The 25,894-nt window shown below is 44.0% G+C and overlaps 2 protein-coding genes across 2 annotated transcripts in view; one reads left to right on the top strand and one right to left on the bottom strand.

Annotated features, from left to right (window-relative positions):
* The window catches only part of adp (WD and tetratricopeptide repeats 1), a 31,491-nt gene extending 27,716 nt beyond the window's left edge, over positions 1–3,775 (bottom strand). The window contains exon 1 of the mRNA XM_065437017.2: positions 3,753–3,775. The gene's annotated coding sequence lies outside the window, so the exon portion shown is untranslated. The remainder of the gene's footprint in view (positions 1–3,752) is intronic.
* Positions 14–22,954, top strand: LOC135905905 (proteasomal ATPase-associated factor 1-like). Its single transcript, XM_065437019.2, has 11 exons — positions 14–229; positions 393–433; positions 504–607; positions 840–929; positions 1,086–1,181; positions 1,845–1,995; positions 4,972–5,163; positions 11,328–11,419; positions 13,292–13,407; positions 13,491–13,573; positions 22,698–22,954. Exons 1-11 carry the CDS (start codon positions 165–167, stop codon positions 22,856–22,858), a joined length of 1,191 nt encoding a protein of 396 aa, XP_065293091.1. The 5' UTR covers positions 14–164; the 3' UTR covers positions 22,859–22,954.
* The last annotated feature ends 2,940 nt before the right edge of the window (positions 22,955–25,894 follow it).

Genomic DNA, 25,894 nt, shown 5'->3' with positions numbered 1-25,894 from the left:
GGCTCGACTGCTTTTCTTTGCAGGATACGAAAATGAGCTCGCAAATCGATGACGCGATCGCAATCGTGAGCCTGTCCGTGAGCAAGGCGATCTGCTCGAATTCGAGTTTCTTGTTCGTTGCACGCTCAAAAAATAAAAACATAAACGTATATTAATGCTCGACCATGCAAGTGACCCTCGTTGAAAAGCCGGTTTTGAGCGTTCAATGCAACTGGAATGAAGCATTAAGGTAAGAAAACAATGACTTGTCATCCGACGAGCCAGCTGTGTATTCATAGTGTAGCATTTTCTTTTCTCTTTTTTCACATCTTTTCGCATTACACATGCACTTCCTGTGCTTAGGAACGTTTCATTTAAATAATTACTTTCCATGGGTGATGTCTCCGTGACAGGGAGAGAAATGGAGACGCCTGGGTGACTTGCAAATCTCGCGGTGAGCAATTGTCAACTGGCATGTGTGGTTGTTTTAAGTCCTCTAAGCATTAACTGTAATATTTCCTTAGGCCAGCCTGGAATTCATGGCAAGCTGAAACGAACTGGTTCCACGCCTGACGGAATTCCCATCGTGTCGACCTCCGACAAGTTTAGAGTGACCGGAATAACGAAGGTGAATATATGACTATGCGCCTTCACTGCGTCTTTTGTTGAGCGTAGAATTCAGTCAAACTCGCTTTGACTGCAAACCTGTCGGAATGTGTACTGCGGCTCCACAGGTAAACGACTCGCTGCTCAAGGATCTCCCAAATATCGCTTTGTATTAGCTGTCTCGCTTTGGTAGCCGTGATGTTGAGGATGAGGAGTGTGTGTTCTAATAACGTTCTTTTTTCTAATTTTTTCAGGACACTATTCATGTCTCACACACTGACCCAAACTGCCAGACGTGTTTCATTGCCCCAACAACAGCATTTGCCAACGTTCACCGCAACAGTGTAAGAAATATGGCCTTCGATCTCTATAGCTTGCATCGTTCATGACTGACATCGTAAGGATTGCTTTACAGAAAAGTGTGAACAAATTAGGTCATCAATACGCGAGGCCCCATTGTAGCCTTTCCTCCACCTAATTTTGCACCCGCTTGAATGCAGGTGGCATGCCTTGACGTTACCAAGGGTCACTTGGGTGTTTCGGTCAGTGGAACCAGTGAAATGCGTGTCTGGGATTCACGGACTGGAGAAGTCAGGGTAAGATTATACCTCTGCTGTGAACTCTCCTAAACTACATGCAAGTAGCTCAATGGTTATTGCATAATCTCCGTAAGATACTGCCAAGATTCCAGTGCAAGTATGTTATAGCCAAGTACTAAATCAGCCTGTGCGCAGAAGTCCAGCGTATGCTGTTACTCTTTTACTCTTTAGACCAGCATTGGCAGTGGTCGTGATAGTGCTGACACAGCTCAGCTAGATTGGCATCGGAATAGTCCAATAAGAAGCATTGAAAATTCACTAAAATACTCTGCTCTGAAACTAAAATTTGGCTACAAAAGAAGGAAAAAATCTGCTTAAATGCCATTACAGGTGTCTATTTACTAGGGTTGTTTGAAAATGGCATTTTCGAATTGAAGAGATTAAAAATATTTGACAAACACAACTTCGAACATATCATCAAATACGAAATATTTTCTCATTTTTAAACAGAGGGAAATATTAAGTTCGCATAAAATCAGAATAATAACAGGCAGCTTAATTGCATCATTTTATGCGTGCATGTAATGCCATAAACATCTGGAGGTCTGTTCAACTGAGTGTTTGTAAATGACGGCGGCCTTATAGGCCAATCTACATTTCTGGAATGTCAGTACCAATAATTTAATACTTTCTTTTTGCTTTGGCTTTGTTCTAATTCAGAGAGAACTGGAGGGACATGTCTGGGATGTGTACACCTGTCGTTTCTTCCCCTCTGGTGTGGTAGTCCTCTCTGGAGGAGCCGACATGCAGCTCAAAATTTGGTCTGCCAAAACAGGAAAGTGCCCCGTCACATTGAAAGGCCACTCTGCAGGTAATGCCCTAAATTTGCTCCATTTGCGCTATTAAAAAATCAAGATGTTTTAGCAGAGATTGTGCTATTTTTCTGTTCTTTTGGTTCCTTTGTTGTAGTTTGTCGTGCTGCTTGGCTGATTTCAAAAATGCCATCATGGCGATGTTGGTAATGCGTGAGCCAGTGACAGAGGTTGGAGGCAACTGAATTAGATTGACTCATTTGTTATCATCTAATGTGATCAGTCAAAAATACACTCGGATTCCAGCGTGATTTCATGGGTCATAAACGACATCGTAGTGATCTTTGTTGGCGATCATGTGGTGTCTTGGATTTATTTATTTATTTCACATGCCCTCAAGCGCCAAGACATTATAGAGGGGAGTGGTGTACATGCAAAAAACAATAACAACGATTACTACAAGTTCATGTAATGCAAGCGACATGTGCTGGGGACGTAGTCATTAAGAACTCAAGTAACAAGAATACTGTGACATTCAAATTATATAAACCAAGCAACATCTGAACTGGACAAAAGGAAAATACAATGCGACAACGCTTGTGCAAATACAGTGCATGTGGCCACGCGCATGGTCACAGTTGTAAGGGTTGTGCTGATTGCTAACACTCCATTCAGCCACTCATGGTGCTGAAAGATGGGTGGGTTGAGTTGCCTAGCAACTTTACTGCCGATTTGCTCCTTCCGTTCAAACTCGCTGCGTGCTTCTCTCCTTCGTCCAGAGGATACATTGGGAGAAAGCCAAGATAAGGGGGAAGTTCCACCATCCCAGAGAAGCCTTTCATCTAGTCATGCCCCATGTGGATTACAAAGATTTGCTGAGTGGGGTAAAAGGGAAGAACAGGTTAGGCAGCTCAGCAGGCAGCCTGGTGCATTTAGCTGTCAGGGACACAGTGTGAAAACTGTTTCGGTCTCCATCTTGTGATGACAATGGCAGTGACATTGGCTGTGATGGTTGGTTTTTGCTTTAAAAACGTGTGACTTAAAACATGGTAAATAAAGTAATCATACATTGGAAGCTGCTTTTTTTTGCTTGAAAACCTTCCTATGGCAGGCTGAAAATAGGCACTTTCGGTGGGAGATAACAATTCTTTGATGTACTCACTGTCTCTTCAACATCTCTAAGACAGATGCTGCAGCTGTTGGGGTCATTATGGGGTCAGGGGTGTTCGTACCAACTAGTCAAGTTTAAATTATCCAGTGAGGGTCTATTCCAGAAACAGTGTATTGAAATCTTTGACCCATAAAAAGGTAAGGGTTCTGGCTGGGACCCTTGGTTAGGATAAAATTTTCTGTAGTTGAATTAACAGAAGTCTGCTCTATTATATGTATTACTTCAACGTAAAGAATTTCCAGAACTTCTTAGAACAGACAAACATAGAAAGTGAGCCAAGTTTATTTCCTGAAATGTGGCCATAACTGGCAGAAGTTTTAAGGCAATTATGGCACATGGAACAAGAAAATGTGTATGCATCTATGCTGGGTAGCTACGGAAGTCAGGTTTAATCTCAAAGAACTACCTTAGATTTAGCCTACACTTGGCAAATGTTGCGACGTAAATCATGTGCTGTATCGTTGCACTTGTTGACAGTGGTTGCGTAACATTAGCATAAATTGGTTGAAAATTAAGTGACATTAAAGGAGCCCTGAACAACCTTTCTTTGAAGCCTCAAAAACGCCTTAGAATGAGTATGGTGCATCCCTGGAATATATTATGAAAAGAATATTAAAAAAAAACTACTATCAGGGCAATATTTACCTTCTTGTTCCTCCTCAACATATTCCGTTCTGAAGGAGCGGGACAGTGCTGGTGGTGGTGCCCTGCTTACAGTGGGCAAAATGGCTTGTGGCAGCCCCTAGTGGCCATGGTATTTACGCTATGCAACCAACACAGCTACATGCAACTGTATGGAAAGGCTTGAGCGCCTGCTGGCGCTCGTGTGCTCCAGTCTGGTTGTGCTACTTGGTGCGAACAGGCTTTGTCCTGCACAGGTAGTATCCACATTGCACATATTGAAGTTCTATCAATAGCTCAATACAAAGCACATCTAGCCAGGAGCAGCTGGGAGTGAGCGAGTCCCTTGTAGATGCTAACTGCCATTCCTCAAAAAGGTGCAGCAGGCGTAGTACATGTGCGGTCTGGTCATAAGTTACGTGTAGTTCAAAGCTAGTTGAGTGTTCAGAAATAATCGAAATTAGTGAAACCTTACAGCTATGACACCAGTAAGCAGTGTGGCCAAAGTCGCATTCCTACGTGGATGGGTGCGGCGAAGCATGAGTGGATGATAGTCTGGTGCTTCTAGAAGTGCATAATTCTTATTGAAATTCAAAGTGCAGATTTTCACTGATTTCAGCCTGTAAACTGCATCAATTAATATACACAGTAACATTATGAAGAAGCACAGTGATCCAAACACCTTTTTGATGGATGTCAGAAAAAAGGTGACTTCGCGCTCCCCCTGTGAGCTCCACACACTGCACACGACTTCAAAATTTGGCTGAGATGTTCACAGCAGCATCTGCTGACTGCAGAATGCTTTTTTTCACCGAGCGCAAGGAGTGGTTTTGGACAAAAAGCTTCTTATTCAACCCTTGTCCAGTTCTGCAGTCCAGCAATTTAACACAATTGGATACACAAAATGCCATTTAGTCACAAAAAAGACTGTTGTGTATTACTCCAAAATAGCTTCAGTGCCATTAATATTTTGAATAGTGACAATCAGAGGAAACAGACAAAATGCAGTGAGACACATGAGGTGCGGTTTGTCATTTTTGTGTGACCTTTTGTGTCCCGTCTGTTTGTGCTTTTTGTCGTTCATGGTGAACCAACCCAACCAGCTGAAAACATATTTATGTGCCCTCACAGATGCTGCAGTGCTTCATTCCTAATAGAGCTGACTCATTTGAATTGCGCACTTGAACACACTGCCTCATGACCTCACGGGGCTTTAAACTTTTTTCTTGTCAAATTGCTGCAGCCATTCACGACACTTGCATTGTGGAACAAGGGCGTAATGTCATCTCAGTCAGCAAGGATGGCACTGCCAAGCTCTGGGATTGTGGCCAGTCTGCCTGCTTGGGCACCCTCACCGACACCCTGCATGACTGCATTAACTGCTGCGCTCTTGGACCTGCAGCCATCAACTTGGGCACTAGGGAAGAACCAGCCAGTAAGTTGCCCAGTCTCATACCCTGCTCATAACTTTGTGCAGCCTGGGTCGAAAAAATCTAGATAATTTATTTGAAAGAAGGCAGAGAGGTCGGCCTGAGCTAATGCACTGAGCTAATGGGATGATGAGGACATAGGAAGAGGGATGCGGCAACAGTGAAAGCTCTTTGAAATGCACTAAAAAAGTCTTTGTGTGCAAATAGAGAACACTCAAGATCACTTTCACATTGTTTGCTACCACAGGTTGATATCTGTTGGCTTTTTAACCTTTTAACTGCCGTGACAAATTTCAAAAAAAAATTTTTTAGAAGCACGCAGTGCTTTTAGACCTGCATAATTTTGTACCAATTTTTTCTAACCAATATGACATCAGGAATGCATGCAGCCAGTGGCGTAGCCAGAAATTTTGTTCGGGGGGGGCTACGCCACTGGCCCCATGTGTGTGTGTATATTATATATATATATATATATATATATATATATATATATATATATATATATATATATATATATATATATATATATATATATATATATATATATATATATATATATATATATATATATAAACGAGAAGAAAGGGGGTTAACCGAGGGGCCCGATATTTATTAGTCATATAATGAGAAGCCAACAAACAATGACACCAAGTACAACATAGGGGAAATTGCATGTGCTTAATAAATGAAATAAAGTAATGATAAATTAATGGAAATTAAAGTGGATGAAAAAACAACTTGCCGCAGGTGTGGGTTCGGTTCCCACCTGCGGCAAGTTGTTTTTTCATCCACTTTAATTTCCATTAATTTATCATTACTTTATTCCATTTATTAAGCACATGCAATTTCCCCTATGTTGTACTTGGTGTCATTGTTTGTTGGCTTCTCATCTCATTATATGACTATATATATATATATATATATATATATATATATATATATATATATATATATATATATATATATGGGGCCAGTGGCGTAGCCAGAAATTTTGTTGTTGCGTTTAAAAGAAAAAGTTTAATTCTAGTGACTACTGGTTTCACGTTTTTTATTTAGGTGGTAAATATTTATTAAAAATTGGCCAAATCGAAAGGTTTCAGAAAACGAAACTATCAAGTTTAAAACTCCGTGACTCAACAATGAAAAATGATATCACAATTCTGTGAATTGCATCTAATAGTACATCTACAGAGGACAAAATGGATATGTTACACATGAATCTCAAAAAAATTTAGTATTGTGGAAATACGGCTTGTGCAGAACCCTTGTACACAACGGAACCAATTCACGTAAGATACAAATTGACATAGCAAACTTGTCCGCTTTGACTGTTATAATAGATGCCGTTTACAGAACCACAATGTCTGTTATTCATGCATAGCTATTAGTTTGTAAACGTCGTGCTTCTATATTTTCAAACTTTCGAATTTTTCAAAATATTTTAAACAACATTCAGGCCCTAAATCGAAGTTTTGTTTCCAAGAGAACTAGGATTTAACTTTCTCTCTCAAATGCAACGAATTTCAATAAAAGCGATTAGCAGGATTATCTAAGAAAAGGGTTTCTGCGTTTTACAAGTATTTGAATAGGCCGCGTCGGATAGGGCCTGAGCTAAAGCTTCCTCTTAAACAATTTGTCAAGGGATCAAATCTATGAATAATAACTGCATTGTCATTGCCAAAGATGCTGCAAACGAATTCTTGAACGCTACGCACAGTCAAAACAATAAAATATGTATTTTTTCATAAAAGAATATACTCGTATGTGCCAAAAATATTGCCCAAAATAACTGATATCAATGCTTCCATATTTTTGTCTATTTAAGTAAAGAAAATATCACACGAACTTGAGAACTATATCAGTTCGAAACCAGGAAGGCAGTGCATGCCACTGATATGAAAAATTAAAAGGCAATGAACTGAACAAGTTGAGGACAAATATGTTAATGAAACTTTGTCATTCAAGAACCGTGCTTACATTCTTGTATATATGCAATGGCCAGTGAAAAATCTCAATGACGCTGTAATTTGTTTTAATGTATTACGCAGAAGCAGCTGTCACCGGTCGTGTATCGTGAGTAATTGCACCGAAGTCAGTCGCAACAGAGGGCACGTATAAAAAGCAGGAATTCTGCAAGATATACGAGGGCAAGTCAAATGAATGTGAGTCAACAACGGGGTACTTCTTTTAAAAGTAGTCTTCATGAGAATTTAGACATTTGTCCCATTGACTAACGAGTCACGTGATTCCCGTCTTATAAAACTCCTTGGGTTGCTGCTTCAAAAAGTCTGTATCTGGTTCCCTTGAGCTGTTTTTTCGGTTGCCCCAAAATGCAGGAGTCGCAAGGTGACAGGTCTGAGCTGTATGGCGGATGCTGCAGCGTTTCCCACTTGAACTTTGCCAGTTTTGTCTTAACCACATAAGCGACGTCGGGACAGGCATTGTCGTGGAACAAGATGACCCCATTCGTCAATTTCCCACGGTGTTCGTTCTTGATTGCGACACTGCCATTCTGGCGTTTCATAATATCGGAAACAATTGATAGCCTCTCAAGATTTAGAAAATTCTATCAGTAATGGACCCTGACGACCGAAAGAAAAGTCAACAACACCTTTCCAGCGGAAATGATGGCCTTTGCGTTCTTTGGGCGTGGTAAATTCGAATGTTTCCACTGTAAGCTTTGCCGTCGTGTTTCAGGCTCGTAGTAGTGGCACCAAGGTTCGTCCCCGATCACAATTGCAAACATGAAGTCGTCATCCTCATTGTGATACGCGATCACATGAGTCAAGGCAGCGCGAAACTTCTCCGTCTTCTCACTATGGATCAAAATCTTGGGGATCCATTGCGCACCAAAGAGCCGATAACCGAGAAGCTCATGAATTAAGGCGTGAACCGAACCGTGACTGATGTTCAGATGGTCTGCCAGTTCATCGATGCTTATCCTCCGTTCTTGTTTCATCAGCTCATGAACCTTTGAAATTGTGTGGGGGGTGATTGCACGATGGTTTTGGCCCGGTCTTGGGATGTCTTTACAACGTCCTTTAAACCTTTTGCTCCAACGCTTCACAATGGTCAATGAAATGCCGTGTTCAACGTAAACGGCAGCCATACGGCGATTAATTTCTGTTTTGGAAACACCTTTAGCTGTCAAAAACTTCGCGACACCGAGCTATTCAACTTTTGAAGTGTCCATTATGTGACGCAACCATATTCAACCCAGTGTATGAGAGCATTAAACAACATTTATCTTCACACCTGCGTGTCACTTTTGTAAATGAGACATGCCGTTCTCCTACGCGCATGCCTCGCAGATAATGAACCGAACCATTATTGCGCGGTTAGGGTAGGCGCACATTCATTTGACTCGCCCTCGTACATTAGAAATGCAAAGATACAATGGGATATACAAATGTGAAAATACGGCTTGATAAAGCACAAAGAAGTGTCACTGGAAACGCAGTTCACTGCATGTATACACAAAACATCGCAACAAGATATTTAAGTATACGTATAAGTCTCCAATGAGTCTATGTATGTAAGAAAAAGTAACTGTATGTAATGCGTCAAACAAGGCAAAAAACATGTTGCACAATCATAGATTCACAGAATCCTAGATTCCGCCCCCATTCCATCCACTCCCCCCGATGTATTGCGCGCGACGGAAGGCGGCGCGCTTGCTCCCCGCTTTTCTCCTTTTCGCACACAAGACTGAGCCACCATCGTCGGCTCACCCATTCCACCTCCTCCCCCCCCCCCTACGCTTTCACTCGCACATACAGCATGCAGCGCGTGGTCACGATTTTATCACCCTTGGACTTTATACGAAACATGAGGGCGACGGCGACGGCAGGAATGCGCCTGGACTGTCCATATAATTGCTTTCGCAATAATATAATAAGCGTATCCGGCAACTGAAACGTCCCGTCGCCCATTACTTTCCGCAAAAGAAGTATCAAAATCGAACTTTCACCATGCGACAATTCGCTGCGCCGCAACAATGTATTTTTTTTTTCTGTGGGGCGGAGGCACCGAAATGGGAAAAAAAATACGCATAGGGAAGTATGTTGGCCAGAATCGAATGCCTACATCGGGCACCTAATGGGGCTACAGAATAATTACCGAAGAAAACATGAGACGATTGGCCCACTCAGAACCATACGCATATTGCTCAGTATCCTACACCGGCGAAACAAGACTTTCCGGAAAGGTTCCGCTCAAGGAACGCTGTGCAATCCTTCGAGTCCCCACAGTGATGGCGGCGAGCGACCATTTTTTTTTTTTTCTCGTCTGCTAGCCAGAAAGCTTCCAAAACTCTGTGAGGTGAAAATCCCCTCGGCCAGAGCAAACCGAACGCCCACCGAAGTGCACCGCGCGGTAGTCGGGGCCATACGAGAAAAACATATGCGCTCTGGCTCGCTCTGGCAGTCCGCGGGTAGGGTAGCGAGAACAAAAAGAATTGAAGAGGCTCAATGTGTTCTCGGCGAATAAAAGTCAAAGTAGAAAAAATAAATAAGAACATAGTTACTTTGGCTGGCTTTAGTGTCTTGACATGGTTGTTCTGGCGTAGGTTAAAAAATTGTTGATATTTTTTTATGTGACATGACGGCACAAATGAACCACCCCAACACATCGTCTCATTGGACCTCGCTGCGTGCTTTGTCAACTCATCTGCTAGTGTGTTGATTTGGCTTGTCTCGTTGTATGTTCCGATGTAAGACTTTAGAAAAGTCAATGGACCTTTGGCGTCAAATGTTTATAACAACATTAAACCCACAAAGTTCCGCAATTGAAAATTTAAAGCACAACTTTGGAAATGTCAATGCACGTTTCACATCAAGAGCTTATGAGATTTATACCCATAAAGTTTCGCAATTGATATCCATGCGCTCCATATATTCCGTGGCCTCAGTGAGATGCCGCGGCGAGCCCGCTCACCATCAAAGCGCCCTTGAAACATTGTGCTCGGATGGGACTGCCTGGCGTTATGTGACTGCCGGTGTATGGGCGTTGCCACGAAATCCAGCCCGAGTTCGCAATCTTCGCGGTTAAATGTCTTTTCGAGCGTCAAAAAGACATTCTAGACAAAATCCAGAGTGATTTCCGGCGCCGGGGGTCGCTTTGGTCGGCGGTGCATGGACAGCACGAAAAAATTTCGGGGGGGGCTGAAGCCCCATAAGCCCCCCCCCTGGCTACGCCCCTGCATGCAGCATTCTTGCTTGCCTTGTTTAAAAAAAGGAAAGCGAGAGTCATAGCATCGTACTTATTTGTCAGAATTACAAGAAACTGCACATATACAGATGTCCAAAAAATTCCAAAAAAGTCCACGATGAGTTAACTCAACATGAACAATGGGCACCAGAGGACGCTCATTGTGATGACAAGTTACTTCATCATCGGCAGTTGAGGGGTTAAAAAAGATACTTGTGATGTCTAGTGCGAAAGAAACATTTTCTTACTGCACATCCTTTGACTTGGAAAGCAAACCATGGAATGTCTTGCGGCTTCTTGAAGAACAGTTGATATTGTAGAGGTGACTTCATGACAGAAAGAACAGTGTGGAAAATGTAACATGAAAGAGAGGGCAGGACTGGCCACTGACTACGAACAAATGCGTTCATTTGGCAAACACAGTATAATTACAGCGTTACATATCATGGTTGCAAAATAAACGCATTTGTTAGTAAGTGCCTAGTCCTGTCCCATCTTCATCGGTTTTTTCATGCTGTTCTTTACGTCATGAAGCTGTACCAACAAGCACAATTCAGGCCATTTTTGGGGGGGATGGCAGCTGAATTAATGCAGCTGCGCAGGTTTCTTGGAAGTGTTCACTCTCATTGGAAAGTTAATGTGTGGAGCTTTGTTTTCTAAGTCAGAGATGGGGACACACAGACATGTTTTTGTCAGACAACTACACACGACACCAGAACCTGGCTCTCACTGGTTTGAGAACCTCCTTCCAAATTAGGAGCTCAAAGAGATTGGAAAGACAGCAAAAGAAAAAAAGAAAGTTCGGTCTTGGTTGGCAAATTCTGATTTGCAAGATGGACTGAGGAGGTGGTTGTGACACCATCTTGTAATTTCAGGATTAGTTGTATAGCCAACTTCATTCGATTCGTAATGCATCACTAAAATGCTGTGAAGTGAGGAAACTTTATTTTTCACATTTCAGGTGAGAGGGAAGTGGCGACAGACGGAAAACTCCTAGTTGTGGGGACAGAAGCAGGAAAGCTGAGGGGTGTCGGCGTCCGCTCCAGGAAGACGGTGAGCTCATTTCGCTGGCCAAAGGGGGCGGTCACTCGTGCTGTTTGTGGTTTATAAATGGCCCATAAATAAGACATGAGAGCCAAGCAAGAAGAAGTGCATTTTTTTTACAACATAGACGTCAAGCCTGGAATAAAAAAATGCACGGCTGTTTTCAAAGACACGAATGTTAGAGGTGCCCAACAATTTAGGGGGGGCATTCAAAGGCTGCAAGAAATTTTATATTTTTATTGGAACTTGTGTCCTGGGTGCAATTGAGGCCTACGTTAAGATGCAATCCCCAGTTGACCAACTGCAGTGAAATTTCACTTTGTGTTATACTTTAATATATAATGAAGCTGGTAAAATCGGCAATTCGATTCATTATATGAAAATTTTGTTATCTGAAATTTGATTTTTTATGCAAACAAGTACAGTTGCCAGTGAATTTTTTTTTTTTACACGGAAGAAACTGCAAAATTGTCCGAATTATAGGCAAATTAGAAAGAAAATTATTTTGTTGAATTTGAGAGTTGGCGACGGAAGATACGGTTTTGTGCCGTGTCGGCGATATCTTCATATCGGTGGTACAAAGCAAAGCCAGCCAAGCTTTCACGTCCACTTCACCTCTGCGGCTGATAGTGTCGCCCGCAAGTGGGACAGCTCTATCATGAAAAAATGCTGCCAGCGGGAGTAGATGCTTCGGCTGCCCCTTGTTTCTGCATGTCTCCGAAACACAAGATTGCGCAACTTCCATAAGTAAATGTGCAGGAAGGCAGTGCACGGCGCCACGCCATCTCAGCTCACCCTGTCTTTGCGCATGCAGCAAATTACTTCTAAAACAAGGCGTGTGGGCTGCGTATGCACTCCACCATGCTGATAGCCGTGTGCAGCCATGGTCACGCTAAAAAAGGAGACGTATGCCTGTATGCCTCTCCCCTTTTACCCCCTCCCCCGCCCTCATACTTCCTTGATCTCATTACTGCAAAGCTCGCACCCCTCCCCGCTTTCCCCTTGCTTGCATGGTAAAACAGCACTGATCAAGCCACCATCCTTCTTGACTCGGCTTCGCACCTTTCACTTCCACCTAAAGCACACAGCACAAGGGGCACAATAGGATCTTATCACACTTGGGCTTTATGCAGAATGTGATTCTGCTCCATTCCAGTGGGGAGGTGCGTTATCAAGCAGCCGCATGTGATTCAACCATTTGACCATATTCGTCAGCAGAAGTTTCCATTTATTGTCTCGGTATTCCTTCGTGGTGGCAGTGAAATTTTGTTGTATTGAAATCGTGTCTAAATGCTCTTCATTTTATAGAGGTTCAAACTACACGGTGTTCTATGGACAATAAATTATAAAACGCTAAGTACTTCATTATATTGAGAACTTTGTTATACTGAAGTTCGTTATATCAAGGTTTAACTGTATATGGGTAGTACATATATTATGGACATAATCTTGGCAAAGCTGCCGAACAGGTAATAATTTTATTTTCCTGATTAAAGCTTTTACCTAAGCAGACGACATGTGCTTCTGGTGGTTAGTGGATGCAATGCAAGTCTCAGACCATGGTGACTAAGATTTGCTACGTGTTGCAAACATCGCCCCATCTCTTAGGTCATGCCAAAGAGCCACACTGCCTCAATGTCATTGCAGTCATTTCCAGCGAGTGCTAATGGGATTCCTTTTTTAATATTATTCAGTTTCGCTATCTAAAGCATCTACATTTGTGAGATTGACATATCCACTCAAATTTCAAATGCAAAATTTTGCGTAGTAGCTGCTCTATATCTAACTGCGAAACATTTACACTTCAAATTTCATTGAAGTTGGCCTTTAAGAGAATAAATGTAAAAAATTGCTTTGTTGTTTGTCCCATGCCTTGCCCAGGTGTTTGAGCTTGATCATCCTGCAGCCATTAACTCCTGCTGCTTCCTTGGACAAAATCGCTTTCTTTTCGGGACACAGGATGGAAATGTTTCCTTGATTGATGTAAGGCAGACAAGGTGAGTGAGAGTGATTGTGGAAACATCAGCTGCTCTGCCTCCTGTTCAAAATCTCAGCTCTGCTGCACTGCAATTTTTGACAGAGGGCCTTCCATCACTTGGGAAAATTCATCGTCTCCTGTGTTGTGCCTGTTGCCGTACAAGCAGGGTTACATGGTTGGAAGAGGTAAGACTGCCGTCATTTATTGTTGGCTCATTTGTTGCCATTTGTGGTGCTTATCTTAAAGGACCACCGAAGCGCTTTTCCAACTAATTATAGAATGGTCTCAGTATTAAAAGACATTGTCTCGCGAATCTCATGCCGCAAACATTTTTCTGATCCTTCAAGTAGAGAAGAACCTCATTAATAGGTTTTGGAAAAGACTGCGAGAAAAAAAAAACGTACTAACCTGGACAACGGAGGGTCCGAACTAACAAAATAATTCGACATACCCAACTATTGTTGACATCAACGTAATGCGATGGCGTCGCGTGGATTGTTGCGGCACGAGACACCGAGGCGCGTCGAGCTGGCGGTGACGCGTTTCGTTGTTTTCCTGTTGCGTGGTGTTTCACGAGGGCGACGGGAAACCGAAACGAAATCGAGCTGGTGGGCGACAAAACGTGATGCCCACATCGCGCCGCCTGCAGAAGTACGGCGGCGAGTTTGGATTGTCGCCAACTAAAAGCATGCAGTACGTAATGGCACTATACGCACCAAGCGTTGTAAAACAGATAAGTGAAGATGCTTATCGCAAGAGGTTTGGCGGCAATAGCTTTGAAGTCGGCGTGCCTGGACCCGGGCGGAGATTTGCTGGTATCGGAATAAGGAACTGTGCGCGCCGTCGTTTTCACGTGGGACGTATGTACGTGCGGCTATATTGGCGGCGAGGAGTTACGGAGTCGCCCTCTATCGGAAGCGCCTCGCTGGCGTAGTATGAGGGATCACGTGGCGCGCTCCTCATAGGTTTTGCTGTCAGCGCTCACTGAAAACACCACGCGCGAGCTTTCCCGGACATTTCTGTAAGTACTGTCGAAACGAGAGAAGTTTCTTACTGTCTAAATAATAATCTTGGGCCAACTGAAAGCACACAATCGTTTACAGCCGCTATCTCTTTACCGAATACGTACAGTGAACGCCACTGCGCGCGGTCGCCGTGATGGAGTCTGCCGAACCGACTACTTGCGTGAAAGGTAGGTAAACGCTGAGAGCAAACTATGTGAAATATGTTCTTATAGTGTTTGTATCACTAAATGGAGCGTAATAGAATGAAGCCTCAATGCAGCGATCGCGTAGATTCGCAGCGACCGACTGCGCGTCTGCATGCTTGTCCGCGCACTGTTTCGCTTTCTCCGCGCGCACGTTTTCGCACCGTGCCATGAGCTTTAGGCCGCAGAATATGAGCATTTGACAGTATACAAGCAACCATTGTTGCGTGGGCGCTATCAGAGCTGTTCAAAAATAATTTCATTGTAGAGACTTCGACGCCTACGGGGACTGTGATGTGCCGTCGCGACGATTCAATCTTTTTTTTCTTCTGAATTCTTTGATCTTTCAATACTATTTCTCGAGTTGCGTCGCACTGCATGTTTATCGGTGCACTCAGCGTGCAATTTCCCTCTGCTCCTTTTTTGTAATCCAGTGCATTAATTCATAGCACAAACATGACCATATGCCATGCTTTTTTTTTAAATGTGCTTCTTACAGCTGCCTTTCCAGTCCACTGAACTTGCCAGTATCTATAGCATCGACAAGTTCATACACCAAACCGTCATGACATTAGTCGGGCAGCGGACTCGGGCGAGCGTCTCAGTGCGCGTTTTCAGAACATCGCAGACCGGGCGCCGTAGCAGAAATCTTCCTCGCGTCTGTGCTTGCTGCATACCCGAGTTGCAGCCGATGACTGTTTGCCGGTTTTATGTTTCGCGAGCCAAGCTTCACGCAGCTTCTTGTCCTGCGGCTACGTGTGAATAAGGCTGACACCGGCCTCCGTTACGTGCGTCCGGCCCTGCGGCACCGAGCAGTAGCCTACCATGTTGCGCGCCTTCAAAGGCACCCACTACCTATTGTAGTGCTTACTAGCGTTGTAAAGGAGACACTCGAAGCGGGAAAATTTCGCCACTAAATGGGGACCGCAGCGTCCGAGGGAATTTAAACTCGTTTTCAGCTCCCTTCGGCGCGCCCGAAGCAGCCGACGCGGCCGCTATGTCCACGTGATCCCTCCTAGCACGTCACGCCGACGGTGGCGCCAGCTTTTCCAGTGGTGGAGCTCGAGGCCAATACTGTTCTCGATCGCGCGCACCTTGCGCCTTTTCTTGTTCGCATGGGATATAGCGGCCGGAAAACGTATACGATCGCAGTCTGCAGCAGGGAACGACGGCGCGGTTCGGTTATCGCCTACCGAAGACGTGCTCTACGCTTCCTGGCACTGAGCCGTGATCGCTCAAGGGCAGCAGAAGATAGCGCCAAGCTTTCCTTTCGCATCAAACCACTTCTCTCTACGCTTCTGACGGCACCAGGCGTTGTGAAACAGATAGGCGAAGATGCCTATCGCAATAGAATTGGCGGTGATATCCATGAATGCCGCGTGCGACGACCCTGGCGAAGATTTGCTGGTATCGAAATGAGAAGCCGAGTGTGCGCCGGCGTTTTCACGTGAGATGGGTAGGTGGGTATTGCGGTGAAGCTGCCGCGGCGGGCAGCTATATACTGTACTCGATCGCGCGTGCCTCGCGAGTTTTCTTGTTTACATGGGATCTAGCGGCCGGAAAACGTGTCGTACGATCGCAGTTTGGCGACGTACTGAACGTTGGTGCCGAAAAATCGAGCATTCCGGGAACGTATGAGCGGGTAAAAAATGAGCGTGACTCTATTGGGTCACTTTCTTGTGTTCACGATTGCGAACGTTGGCGCCGGGAAAACGTACGTAACGGGAACGTATCAACGAGGTTCTACTTAGAAGTAAAATTATCGCTTTCTCTCCCTCTTCATCTCCGCTAGTGCGCTGGAAGCTACACAAGGGACAAGCTAAGGGGACAAAGTCCTGTCCAAAAGTTTAGTGCCCCAGCGGCAAAAGGGCTTGTCGCAGCACCCCGTGGCAGCCACAGTAGACAATGCTATGCAGCTATGCAGCACACCTCTGCTATCTCGGAGGTCACATGCAGCTTATATATTCACAGCTAGTACTGTCGTTATCTGATGTGCAGTGTAAAGATAAAATCATTCTTGTGTCTGCTTGTGATCACACATGTATATATGTTTTAATTCACTGAATATTTGCAATTATGTATTACTGAGAATGTTCTCACAATCACAAAATCAGCCAGTCGCTGTTGGTGGATCCAGCTGCTTGCGATGATGCTGTATGATGACATTGCAGAAGCGAGATCAGTATTTTTTACATGAGATTGTAGATTTTCTGCCGCATGCAGTGCGATAATACTTGGGTTACATGTTCACAGGAGTTGCTTGTACAGATCAGCAACATTTTCTTGCTATGTTAAAAAAGTGTTTCAAGGCCCCTTTACTCTTTCCCTGTCAAGGGGAAAACTGGTGTTTTTTGTAGGTTATGCCAGATCTCTTTTTGTGAAGAAACTACTGCACTGAATATTTTAGGTAATACATAAACAAAAAGCAGAATCAATGCACTTTTCACGCATAAAAGCTTTATTAACAAAATATATGTCAAGATGTAGATTGCCAGAATTAAGATTGTGTGATAACATTGAACAAAGTTTGTAAAGACACACTTGTACCTACTAAGAAAAGCATGTAAAAAAAAATATAAGATATAGAAAATGTTTTGCCGTCTAATGGGCACTATCTTTGAAAAAAATTAAAACTTTTCATTGAGCAGGTAATCCACTAGAAAAATTTAACTGCAAACACTACATGTGGGCATGCCGAGCTGCAACCACCGATGTTCCGGGCTGGTCTGCATCGTCATCGCTCTCAAAGTCTTAGTGTGATGAAAAGGCAGCATCTTGAGACTCACTGCTGCTCAATCCACTAGCAAAAGCAGCTGCAGGTGCAGTGGAATCGCGAGATTTGCAATCTTAAAAAGCACGCGCGCCACTCCGGGAGGCAGCCATGTTTGCTTCCTACTTTGACGATCGCGAAAACTTTGGAGCATGTTCAAAAATCACTGCCTGGCAGAAAAAAGCAGACGGCTTAGAAAACAAAGATATAGTTCTTCTCCTTCCCATCCAATGGCACAGTGTGTCCATGAGCGACGAGGAAGGTCTCAAAAGTGACGTTTCTAACCATCGTTAGCGAGCTAGCGATGCCCAATGGGCACGGTACGGAAAGAGTTAAGTATGTTATAAGCTCTTAAGAAGTTAAGAGTGGTGGAATACAAGGGATGTTGTTTTTGCACAGAGGCTTCCTCTCTTTGCACTTTTTGCATACAATTCACTAGTATGCCACGACTTTCTCAAGAAACTCCAGGCCTGACGAAATCTTGACCTTAGATATTTACTTCCAACCAAAGGGTGTTTCTGCAACTAATGTGTCTTTCTTAGCAAAGAAGTTAATATGGTTCTGTTTTTGGGATCTGCAGCATGTCTACCTCTATGAATTTTTGCAAGGATATAGGTTTAGATGAGCCTTTCATAAAATGTGGCCTTCATGATAAAGTATGCTAGTAAGTAGCCTTTAGATATTTGTGCCTCAGGGTGGCATTTCGGAACAGTTGTTACTAATGATTCTTTACTGTATTTCGCTATAACCCCATAAAGCCCACCATATCATTTTTGATATGCTGGATTTGACTCCCAAAAACTTATATGCACTGGAAAGCTGATGTAGTTACCATACTAGTGTTTTTGATATGCTGGAGGGAATCTTCAGTTATGGATAGTTCAACAAATCAATTACTAATTAAGTAATTACTCTACCAAATAATCTTTACCAAGTTATCATTTCACAGTTGTTTTGGTAAATAAATGTAAACAAGACATTTTAATATTCTTTGATGTGAAATGGTGTTCAGGCTTTATGGGGTTTAGAGGGTATAACATAGAGTGCAGAGCAAATTTTAAAATTTGGCAAGGCTCTCAGTCTCTGACACGCTTTTGTACACCTTATCATGATAAGATGTGAGAGTAGCAATTAGTAATCTCCCCTTAAAGGGGTCCTGAACCACCCCTCGGGCTTGGTGAAAAAACATAGTCCACGGATAGCATACACTCCTGTGAGCATGTCAGCCAATTTTTGCTGTCGTGCGCGACATGTGAAGCTCACAAGTGGAGCACGAAGTCACCTTTATCCAAAACACTGTCTTTTTAACAGAAGTCTGCTCCTCACTCATTTCCAGGTACTTTATTTCGTAATATAACAGATTATGATATGTGGCTGCTATTGGCCAATAGCTGATATCAATCAAGATGGATGTTTGGATCAGTGCGCCTTTTCCTACTGTTACTATGTATATTTATTAGTGAAGTTTAATAAACAGGCTGAAGTAAGCAAAAGTCTGCTTTCAAATTTCTATAATACAGTCGAACCCACTTGTAAAATATTCAAGTGCCACGAAAATTCCATTGTTATAACCAGTAATTGTTATAGCTGGGTTACATGAAAAAAGCAGAATAGGGAGATGGCAGAGCTGATGTGAGAAAACTATAATGGAGGGAGGCCAGTGCCCTTCCCCATCCTCCATCCATTTCTTCCATCCGGCTTCCGATGGTGTTCATTCGTTTAACTGCTCCCTGGGCGCTCCGATCGCGTGTAGCAAGCTGCGGCTGTTGGCGTTAAAGAATGGCACTGCTATAGCAACTGCAAAGGGGTGTCACGGGTGGCAAGCAATATGTGAGCACTGCCAAGGCATCGCTTTGGTGACCCTGAAAGGGGCCTTTCAAAAATTGCGAGAAGGCTGCCACGGCAGCCAGTCAGCTTGAGAGATCCAGAAGAAATGATGAGGAGAGATCGCCACGAGCATCTCACCACGTACTTCTCACTGGCTTGCACAAGAAAGGCCTATGTCCATCAGCCTTGCACGCTATACGCGAAGCTTGTCGACATCCTTCTCGAAGGCATCCAGGTGCTCCACATAGTGCAGCGGAAGGTTCCTTGTGAAAACGAAGCCCTAGAGCGACTGAATCATCTGCAAGGCCTTCTGTGAGGACAAAGTTGAGGCAGCCTGCCCTACTGTGTCGTCGCTGCCGTCATCGGCGTCGCTATCCGATGTAAGCACGTTCGCGACGATCGTCTCATCGGTTAGAAGCACTCAGTTTCCAAATCTCTAGCCGGGTACTCCTTTTTCACTGGCAATGTCGTGCATTGCCGATGATCAGTGAGCGGATCAGCCATCTTCCGTTTCAGCGGCGAGACAAGCGAGGCAGAGATACCGCATGGCCATGAACGACTTCGATGAAACCAACCATGACGAACGCGAGGAGTGGTTCTTGAGGGAAAGAGGAAAGGCTAGCACTATCATCTGCAACCCTTGCGGGAGCGCGGCTCAGCGCCAGCAGGGAGGCAGAAGGGAGAGGACAGGATGAATGAGGAGCCAGTGAGCAACATGCGAGCAATCTGCTTGCAGCGCATTTGGCGCGATCCGTTTGTGTTTCGGAGGGCGGGATTGCGTAGAGCTATGGGCACAGCCCATTTGTGTTCGGAAAGATGGAAGGGCGACGGGAGAAAGCCACGCGGAGATGGCTAGAAAATGAGCGAGCAGCGGCTGTTGGAGCACCGGCCCGTCATGCATTAGCTCGAATTTATCGTTTTCTTTTTTTTTCTTTTCACTTTTCACTTTTCACTCCCTACTTGAAGCTCAAGCCGGCAGAAATCAAAAAACTCAATGTCGTCATTCGAAAGGCAATCAAAGTAGCCTTGACGCTGCCACCCATGGCATCAACGGAGAAACTCCTCCGGCTCGGCGTCCACAATACATGGGAAGAGCTTGTCGAGGCTCATAAGATCAGCCAACTAGAGCGGCTCAAGCTCACACCTACCGGACGTGCAGTTTTGCGCTACCTCAACTACAGTGAAAGCTACATTGCAGACACAGACCAGAAAGCAAGAATCCCACCTGCAGTCCGGGACTGCATCAGCGTTGCAAGTATACCGCGCAATATGCATCCAAATTATCATAAGGAGCGTCGCCAAAGCAGAATCCGCGCACTCAGCAAGAAATACGGAAGAGACCCTCATACGAGGTACACCGATGCTGCCCGGTATATTAAACGAAACGCCTTTGCCCTAAGCGTCACGGATCACCAAGGCAAAGAACTTGCAGCTGTCACCATCCGAGCAAGAGCCCCTGAGACTGCAGAGGAAACGGCAATTGCTCTAGCAATAACAACTTGCCCTGAAGTAGCAATAATACTAACAGACTCCCAAGCAGCAGCTCGCAACTATCAAAAAGGCCGCGTATCAGAAACAGCGCTCAAGATACTAAAAAATCACATCGCACGCGCCCCGCTCCCCGACACCTACATCGACTGGGTTCCAGGCCATCAGGGCATGACAGGAAATGAGGCGGCACACGCCGCTGCCCGCGAGCATACCAGCCGGGCTTTCCTGCAATCCCACACTAGGCCGGCCACCAACGTTGATGACATCACCCTAAAGTACTCGGAGCTTCTGCAACACCACCGACTCAGCAGAAGAATGTACGCTTTGCCACACAAGAATCTAAGCAAGGAGGAAGAAGTCATCCTGCGCCGCCTACAGACCAACACCTACGTGCACGGAATAATCATGCACAGACTGTATCCTACGCAGTACTCGTACATATGCCCCCATTGCGACGTTCCAGACACCCTGCAACACATGGTCCAGGATTGCCCACTGCGTGGCACACCCACAGACCCTACCTCACAAGCTCCACAAGACGACTCCAAAGAAAGCCGCCCCATAGAAGCACAAGAAGAGCGCCCCAAATCACCGCAGATCCATACCATAACCGAAACGTGGGAGGCCAAGCTTTCCTCCGATGACCTGGACGACCAACGCAGTCTCGTCGCCCGGGCCAAAGAGGCAGCCCAAGCCAGAGGGTTCTTGGAATAAGGAATCCTCCCACCTAGGGTGAACCGGGTTCTGACTCGGTTTACCGTTTCGGAAAATAAAAGTTTAGTTCTCTCTCTCTCAAGGATTTTGCATTTCACTACCTTTCGGCTGGAACACTCAGCAGCTAGGCTTCATCGTTATAACCGATAATGCAGCATTGGGGCATTGTAGTAAGCGGGTTATTTCACCATGGAAAATATGCAAAAGTGGACGGTGCAGCAGCTTCTTATTGTTATAACCGACATATTGTTAAAACCAATATCGTTATAAGTGGGTTCGACTGTAATTAGACACTTCCGGAAGAGGCCGACCATCGTCTGCTCACACTTGGCTGCGGATACCCTCGTAGGAATTGAACTTTGGCCACCCTGCTTATCGGTTTCATAGCCATTGTGTCTTGCTAATTTTGACTAGTTTTGAATGCTCAACTAGCCTTGAACCACACAAAACTTGAGGTCAGGCCACACGTTCACTCCTGGTTACATGCCTTGGCAGACTTTACTTAGTAATGAGTTATTGATAGCGCTTCAAAATGCGCAAGTTGGGTGCAGCTCAAATGGCAAGTTGGGTTCGTTGACCAAGCTGGTGAAGGACAAGACCGGAGCATATTAGCACAAGGATGCACTCAAGTTCTGTTGTGCATGAAGCAAACGCAGTGCATACACACTACAGCTTCATGTAGCTGCAGTGTGCTACGTAGAATAAATACCGTGGCCGCTGCGGTGTGCCATTATGAGTCCACTGGCTGAGTGCACTGCAGCTTACTGAGGACAACCGCATTTCGCTTACACTCGGTGCATCATAAGTGCCAAATTCGGAAGTAATGGCATCTATGTTAACATCCGAACTCAAATTTGAACCGCGCGCCACGGTGACATTCAGTAGGCGAAACATTGTGAGCATGCCCCACCTTGTTGTAGCCTTTGCAGTGCAAGGCATTGAAGAAGGAGCGGAGGCACCGCAAAGGGTGTGTTTGATTGCCAATAACTCGGCTTCTGCTGAACATATTGAAGTACTTTTTGCAGCAAAGTATTTCTGAAATAGCCTATTTTAGCTTCAAATGCATTTCCCCATTTCAATAAAATCTGGTTCGGGCCCCTTTAAGAAATTTAAGAATTAAGGTTTCCTTCTGGGAATAGCTTGGGTTATCCATTTGCAGAAATGACTGTTACCAAATGCAGCTGTTACCAAATCAAACAAACAAACAAACAAACATGGTGGCATGCAACCACTGAGCATGTGTGTCTTCAAACTCCAGTAGAAGATAACCTAACAAGCTCACTGTGCATTCCTCTCGCAGCTGACGGCTCTTGCAACTTTGAAGCACTGGAGGGTGCAGAGTCATTCAGTCTTACTGGGCCTGACTGTGAACCTGTTTACCGTGTGGCATATGATGGAGAATCATTCTACACTGCCTGCAGAGATGGCCTGATCAGAAAGTACAGGGTGCCCAAGTCATAGCATTCATCCCTGTTGTTAGTGGTCACTGTTACTTATTAAAGAAGGACATATGCTGACATGTTTTCATCATTGCTATAAAACTTCTGGCACCCATCAGTCACTTGTTGCTTTATCTTTTCTGATCTTACTAAATCGTACACCACTGCTCAAGTCATCTGCTGGCTTATAGCAGTGAAACACATGCAGTTGAACCTTGACATAACAGTTATAACAAACAATGGGATATATATAAAGAAGTAAATGATTAAAAAAAGGTTTACTCCAACATTTCACCACCTATGCAGGTGGAATCTTCAGTATACACTGACACAAATGAGGGGAGGTCCAGTCTACTCATCCCACAAGTCCTTGTAAATGTCCGGCAGGGGGCCACGGTTAGTGTTGCATGCCGATTCATCACGATGGATGAACCAGGATACCAGGAGTTTTCTTTTCCCCCACTTTTGCTCTCGGGTCAGAGTGGTCGCATTGTCAAGGTCGAAGCTATGCCCTCTCATGCTGCAGTGTTCGACAAGTTGTTTGACAAGTTCGGTCTAGGAACGCATTGCATGGATGGCCTTAGCAACATCTCCTTTGTGTTCTTTCAATCTCATCGCTTTTTTTCTGCCCGTTTCGCCAATGTAAATTGTCCTAGATTGAAAGAACACAGAGGAGACGTTGTCAAGGCCACCCACGCAATGCGTTCTAAGACCGAACTTGTCGGAACACTGCTGGACGACAGGGCACAGCTTCAACCTTGACAATGCAATGACTCTGGTCCGAGAGCAAAAGTGGGGGAAAAGAAAACCCCTCAAATCTTGGTTCATCCGTTACGATGAATTGGCATGCAACACTAACCGTGGCCCCTTGCCGGGCATTTACAAGGACGTGTGGGATGAATAGGCTTAACCTCCCCTCATTTGTGTTATTGTGTACCGAAGGTGCCACCTGCATAGGTGGTGAAAGATCTACACTTTTGTTGTTAATTTGTTACGTTAATTCAAAGTAAACCTTTTTTTTCAGTCATGAATTCATCTGGCTTTTTGAACATTTTTGCGTGAAAGAAGTAAATGTAGAATGTTTCTCACCATTATCCCAGCATACATGTAACAAATGTATGTTTATAACGAATATTGGATATAACGAAGGTATTTTCATGTCTCATGTGACTTCATTATAACATGGTTCTACTGTGGTAGAGCTTGGCTTAGGAGAAACAAGAATACCGGAGGATGCATTTGCCACCATAATCGCACCAGTGATTGCGACGGCATCTTGCAAAACATTGTGGCTAACATAACACATTAGAAACATTGTGTTGCATGACTCTTCTCTTTGAAGAAGGAAGCATACAAAATGTCTCTGATATTTAAGTCACTTCCAACACATCAAGAGATCGCTTAATATGTGGTTGCTCATTGCAAAAAATGTTTTGCTGTGAAAGCGCTTTGAGAAACACATTGTCACTATGTGTCATCCCCAGCATTACCATTGACATCTTCTGTTTGATACTGTAGCATATATTGCAAACAGGCTAAAGCTGCCTGTTGCCAACACTTCAGCTGCTGTGTAAATTCATACTCTCCTGTGGCAGCAGTTGTTCACTTTCTCTCCTAGTACAAAAGTGCCTCCACGTTCTGTAAATAATCTTGAACATGGTGGGCTGTTGATAAGAGCATTTTCTTGTTGTTCATGGTAGAACTAAGATAAGAAACACATGGTTCGTACACCTCCTTGAATTTACAAAAACATTCAAGGGCCCTTAAAACTCCTTAAAAATAAGTGTGCTCCTTAAATTTCTTGAAAATGGGAGTTGAGGGCTACTTATGAACATTCAGAGTAATAAACGCCACATAGGGACTATGCCATGGACATTGTCTATCAAGAAACAATTCCAGATTATTTCCTTTTCAGAGAATTGCTAAACAATTGCAATGTGGTGTGCCCACAGGCACCAGCAACTGGCTTGTCTAAATCACCGTTACCATTGTGAAGTTAGACTAAGCCAGATCAAGATCTTTAAACCATGCCACCATTTTGTTATTCTGCTAGTTGGTTAACATCGCAGCCATCATGGCTCCATTGTCGTGTCCCAGACTCTAGAAATGCCTGGAGGAAAGCAAGTTTCAGCCATTTGGCAGTAACATGACGAGTATCTTTGGCCACTACTAACCATCATGCCAGAAGGTGATGGACATCATTAAAATGGGAAAATCAACATAGAAAAGTGACCTGATAGAGCTCTTGAGACATGTGTCCAACTTGGCTGATGCTTAGCTGCAAGAAATTGCAGCTAAAAAAAGGAGATTTCACTATTCTTTAGTGTATATATACGAATAAGGCTTGTTTTCCTCTTCTTGAATTTTGATTTTCGGCATCCTTGAAATCCTTCAATTGTCCTTGAATTTCCGACCAAGTGTTTTGTACTAACCCTGCAAACATAGAGGAAAGAAAAGTAAGCTAGTCGACTCTCTAGTTCTGCTGCAACAGAATGGGTTAGGCCTTTCAGTCACAGAAATTCCCTTCCCTTTCCCATGAGGTGTAACATTCAAGCTAACTAAAAAATTCAGGCTTAAATTCTTTCACATACTTTGATCTGTTTTCATTTACCAATAAATTATTGTTTTTCCATTGAACAAATTCTAAACATATTCTTGAAGAGTAACCCAGCAATCTATCCTAATATATAATGTTTTCCATTTGTGCCTCTTTAGCCTAGTTGTTTATTGTGCATCTGTAGAACTATTTCGTTGTTCACACATTAGTAAGGATAACCAAATGTGAAGTAACAGGCATAAAGCGTTAAAAGGACGAGGATGAATTAGGACACAATATGAGCGCGAGTGTTCTGTACTCCTTCTTCGTCCTCATCTTTTGAAGCGCTTTGTATCTGTTGCTATGCAATACCAATGAAGCCGAATCTAAAGTCTTGTGAACGTAAGGCTATTCTATTTGATGTCTGCATATCAGCCATAATAGTATGCAAGTACATTCACAAAGACTTGTGTTAACTTGTAACGTAGTAGCACTCAAGGACTGTGGTCAAAGTCATGTGTG

Source organism: Dermacentor albipictus, chromosome 5, assembly GCF_038994185.2.
Source record: "Dermacentor albipictus isolate Rhodes 1998 colony chromosome 5, USDA_Dalb.pri_finalv2, whole genome shotgun sequence".
Lineage (NCBI taxonomy): Eukaryota > Metazoa > Arthropoda > Arachnida > Ixodida > Ixodidae > Dermacentor > Dermacentor albipictus.
The sequence above is the reverse complement of the archived record's forward strand: the minus strand, read 5'-3'. Positions and strand labels throughout refer to the sequence as shown.

What these genes read in the sequence shown, in the direction of transcription:
- LOC135905905 (XM_065437019.2), top strand. Translation starts at nt 165, where the DNA reads ATGCAAGTGACCCTCGTTGAAAAGCCGGTTTTGAGCGTTCAATGCAAC. An exon ending in GGTGACTTGCAAATCTCGCG is followed by an intron (nt 434 to 503) that starts GTGAGCAATTGT and finishes ATATTTCCTTAG; the next exon opens with GCCAGCCTGGAATTCATGGC. An exon ending in GAGTGACCGGAATAACGAAG is followed by an intron (nt 608 to 839) that starts GTGAATATATGA and finishes TAATTTTTTCAG; the next exon opens with GACACTATTCATGTCTCACA.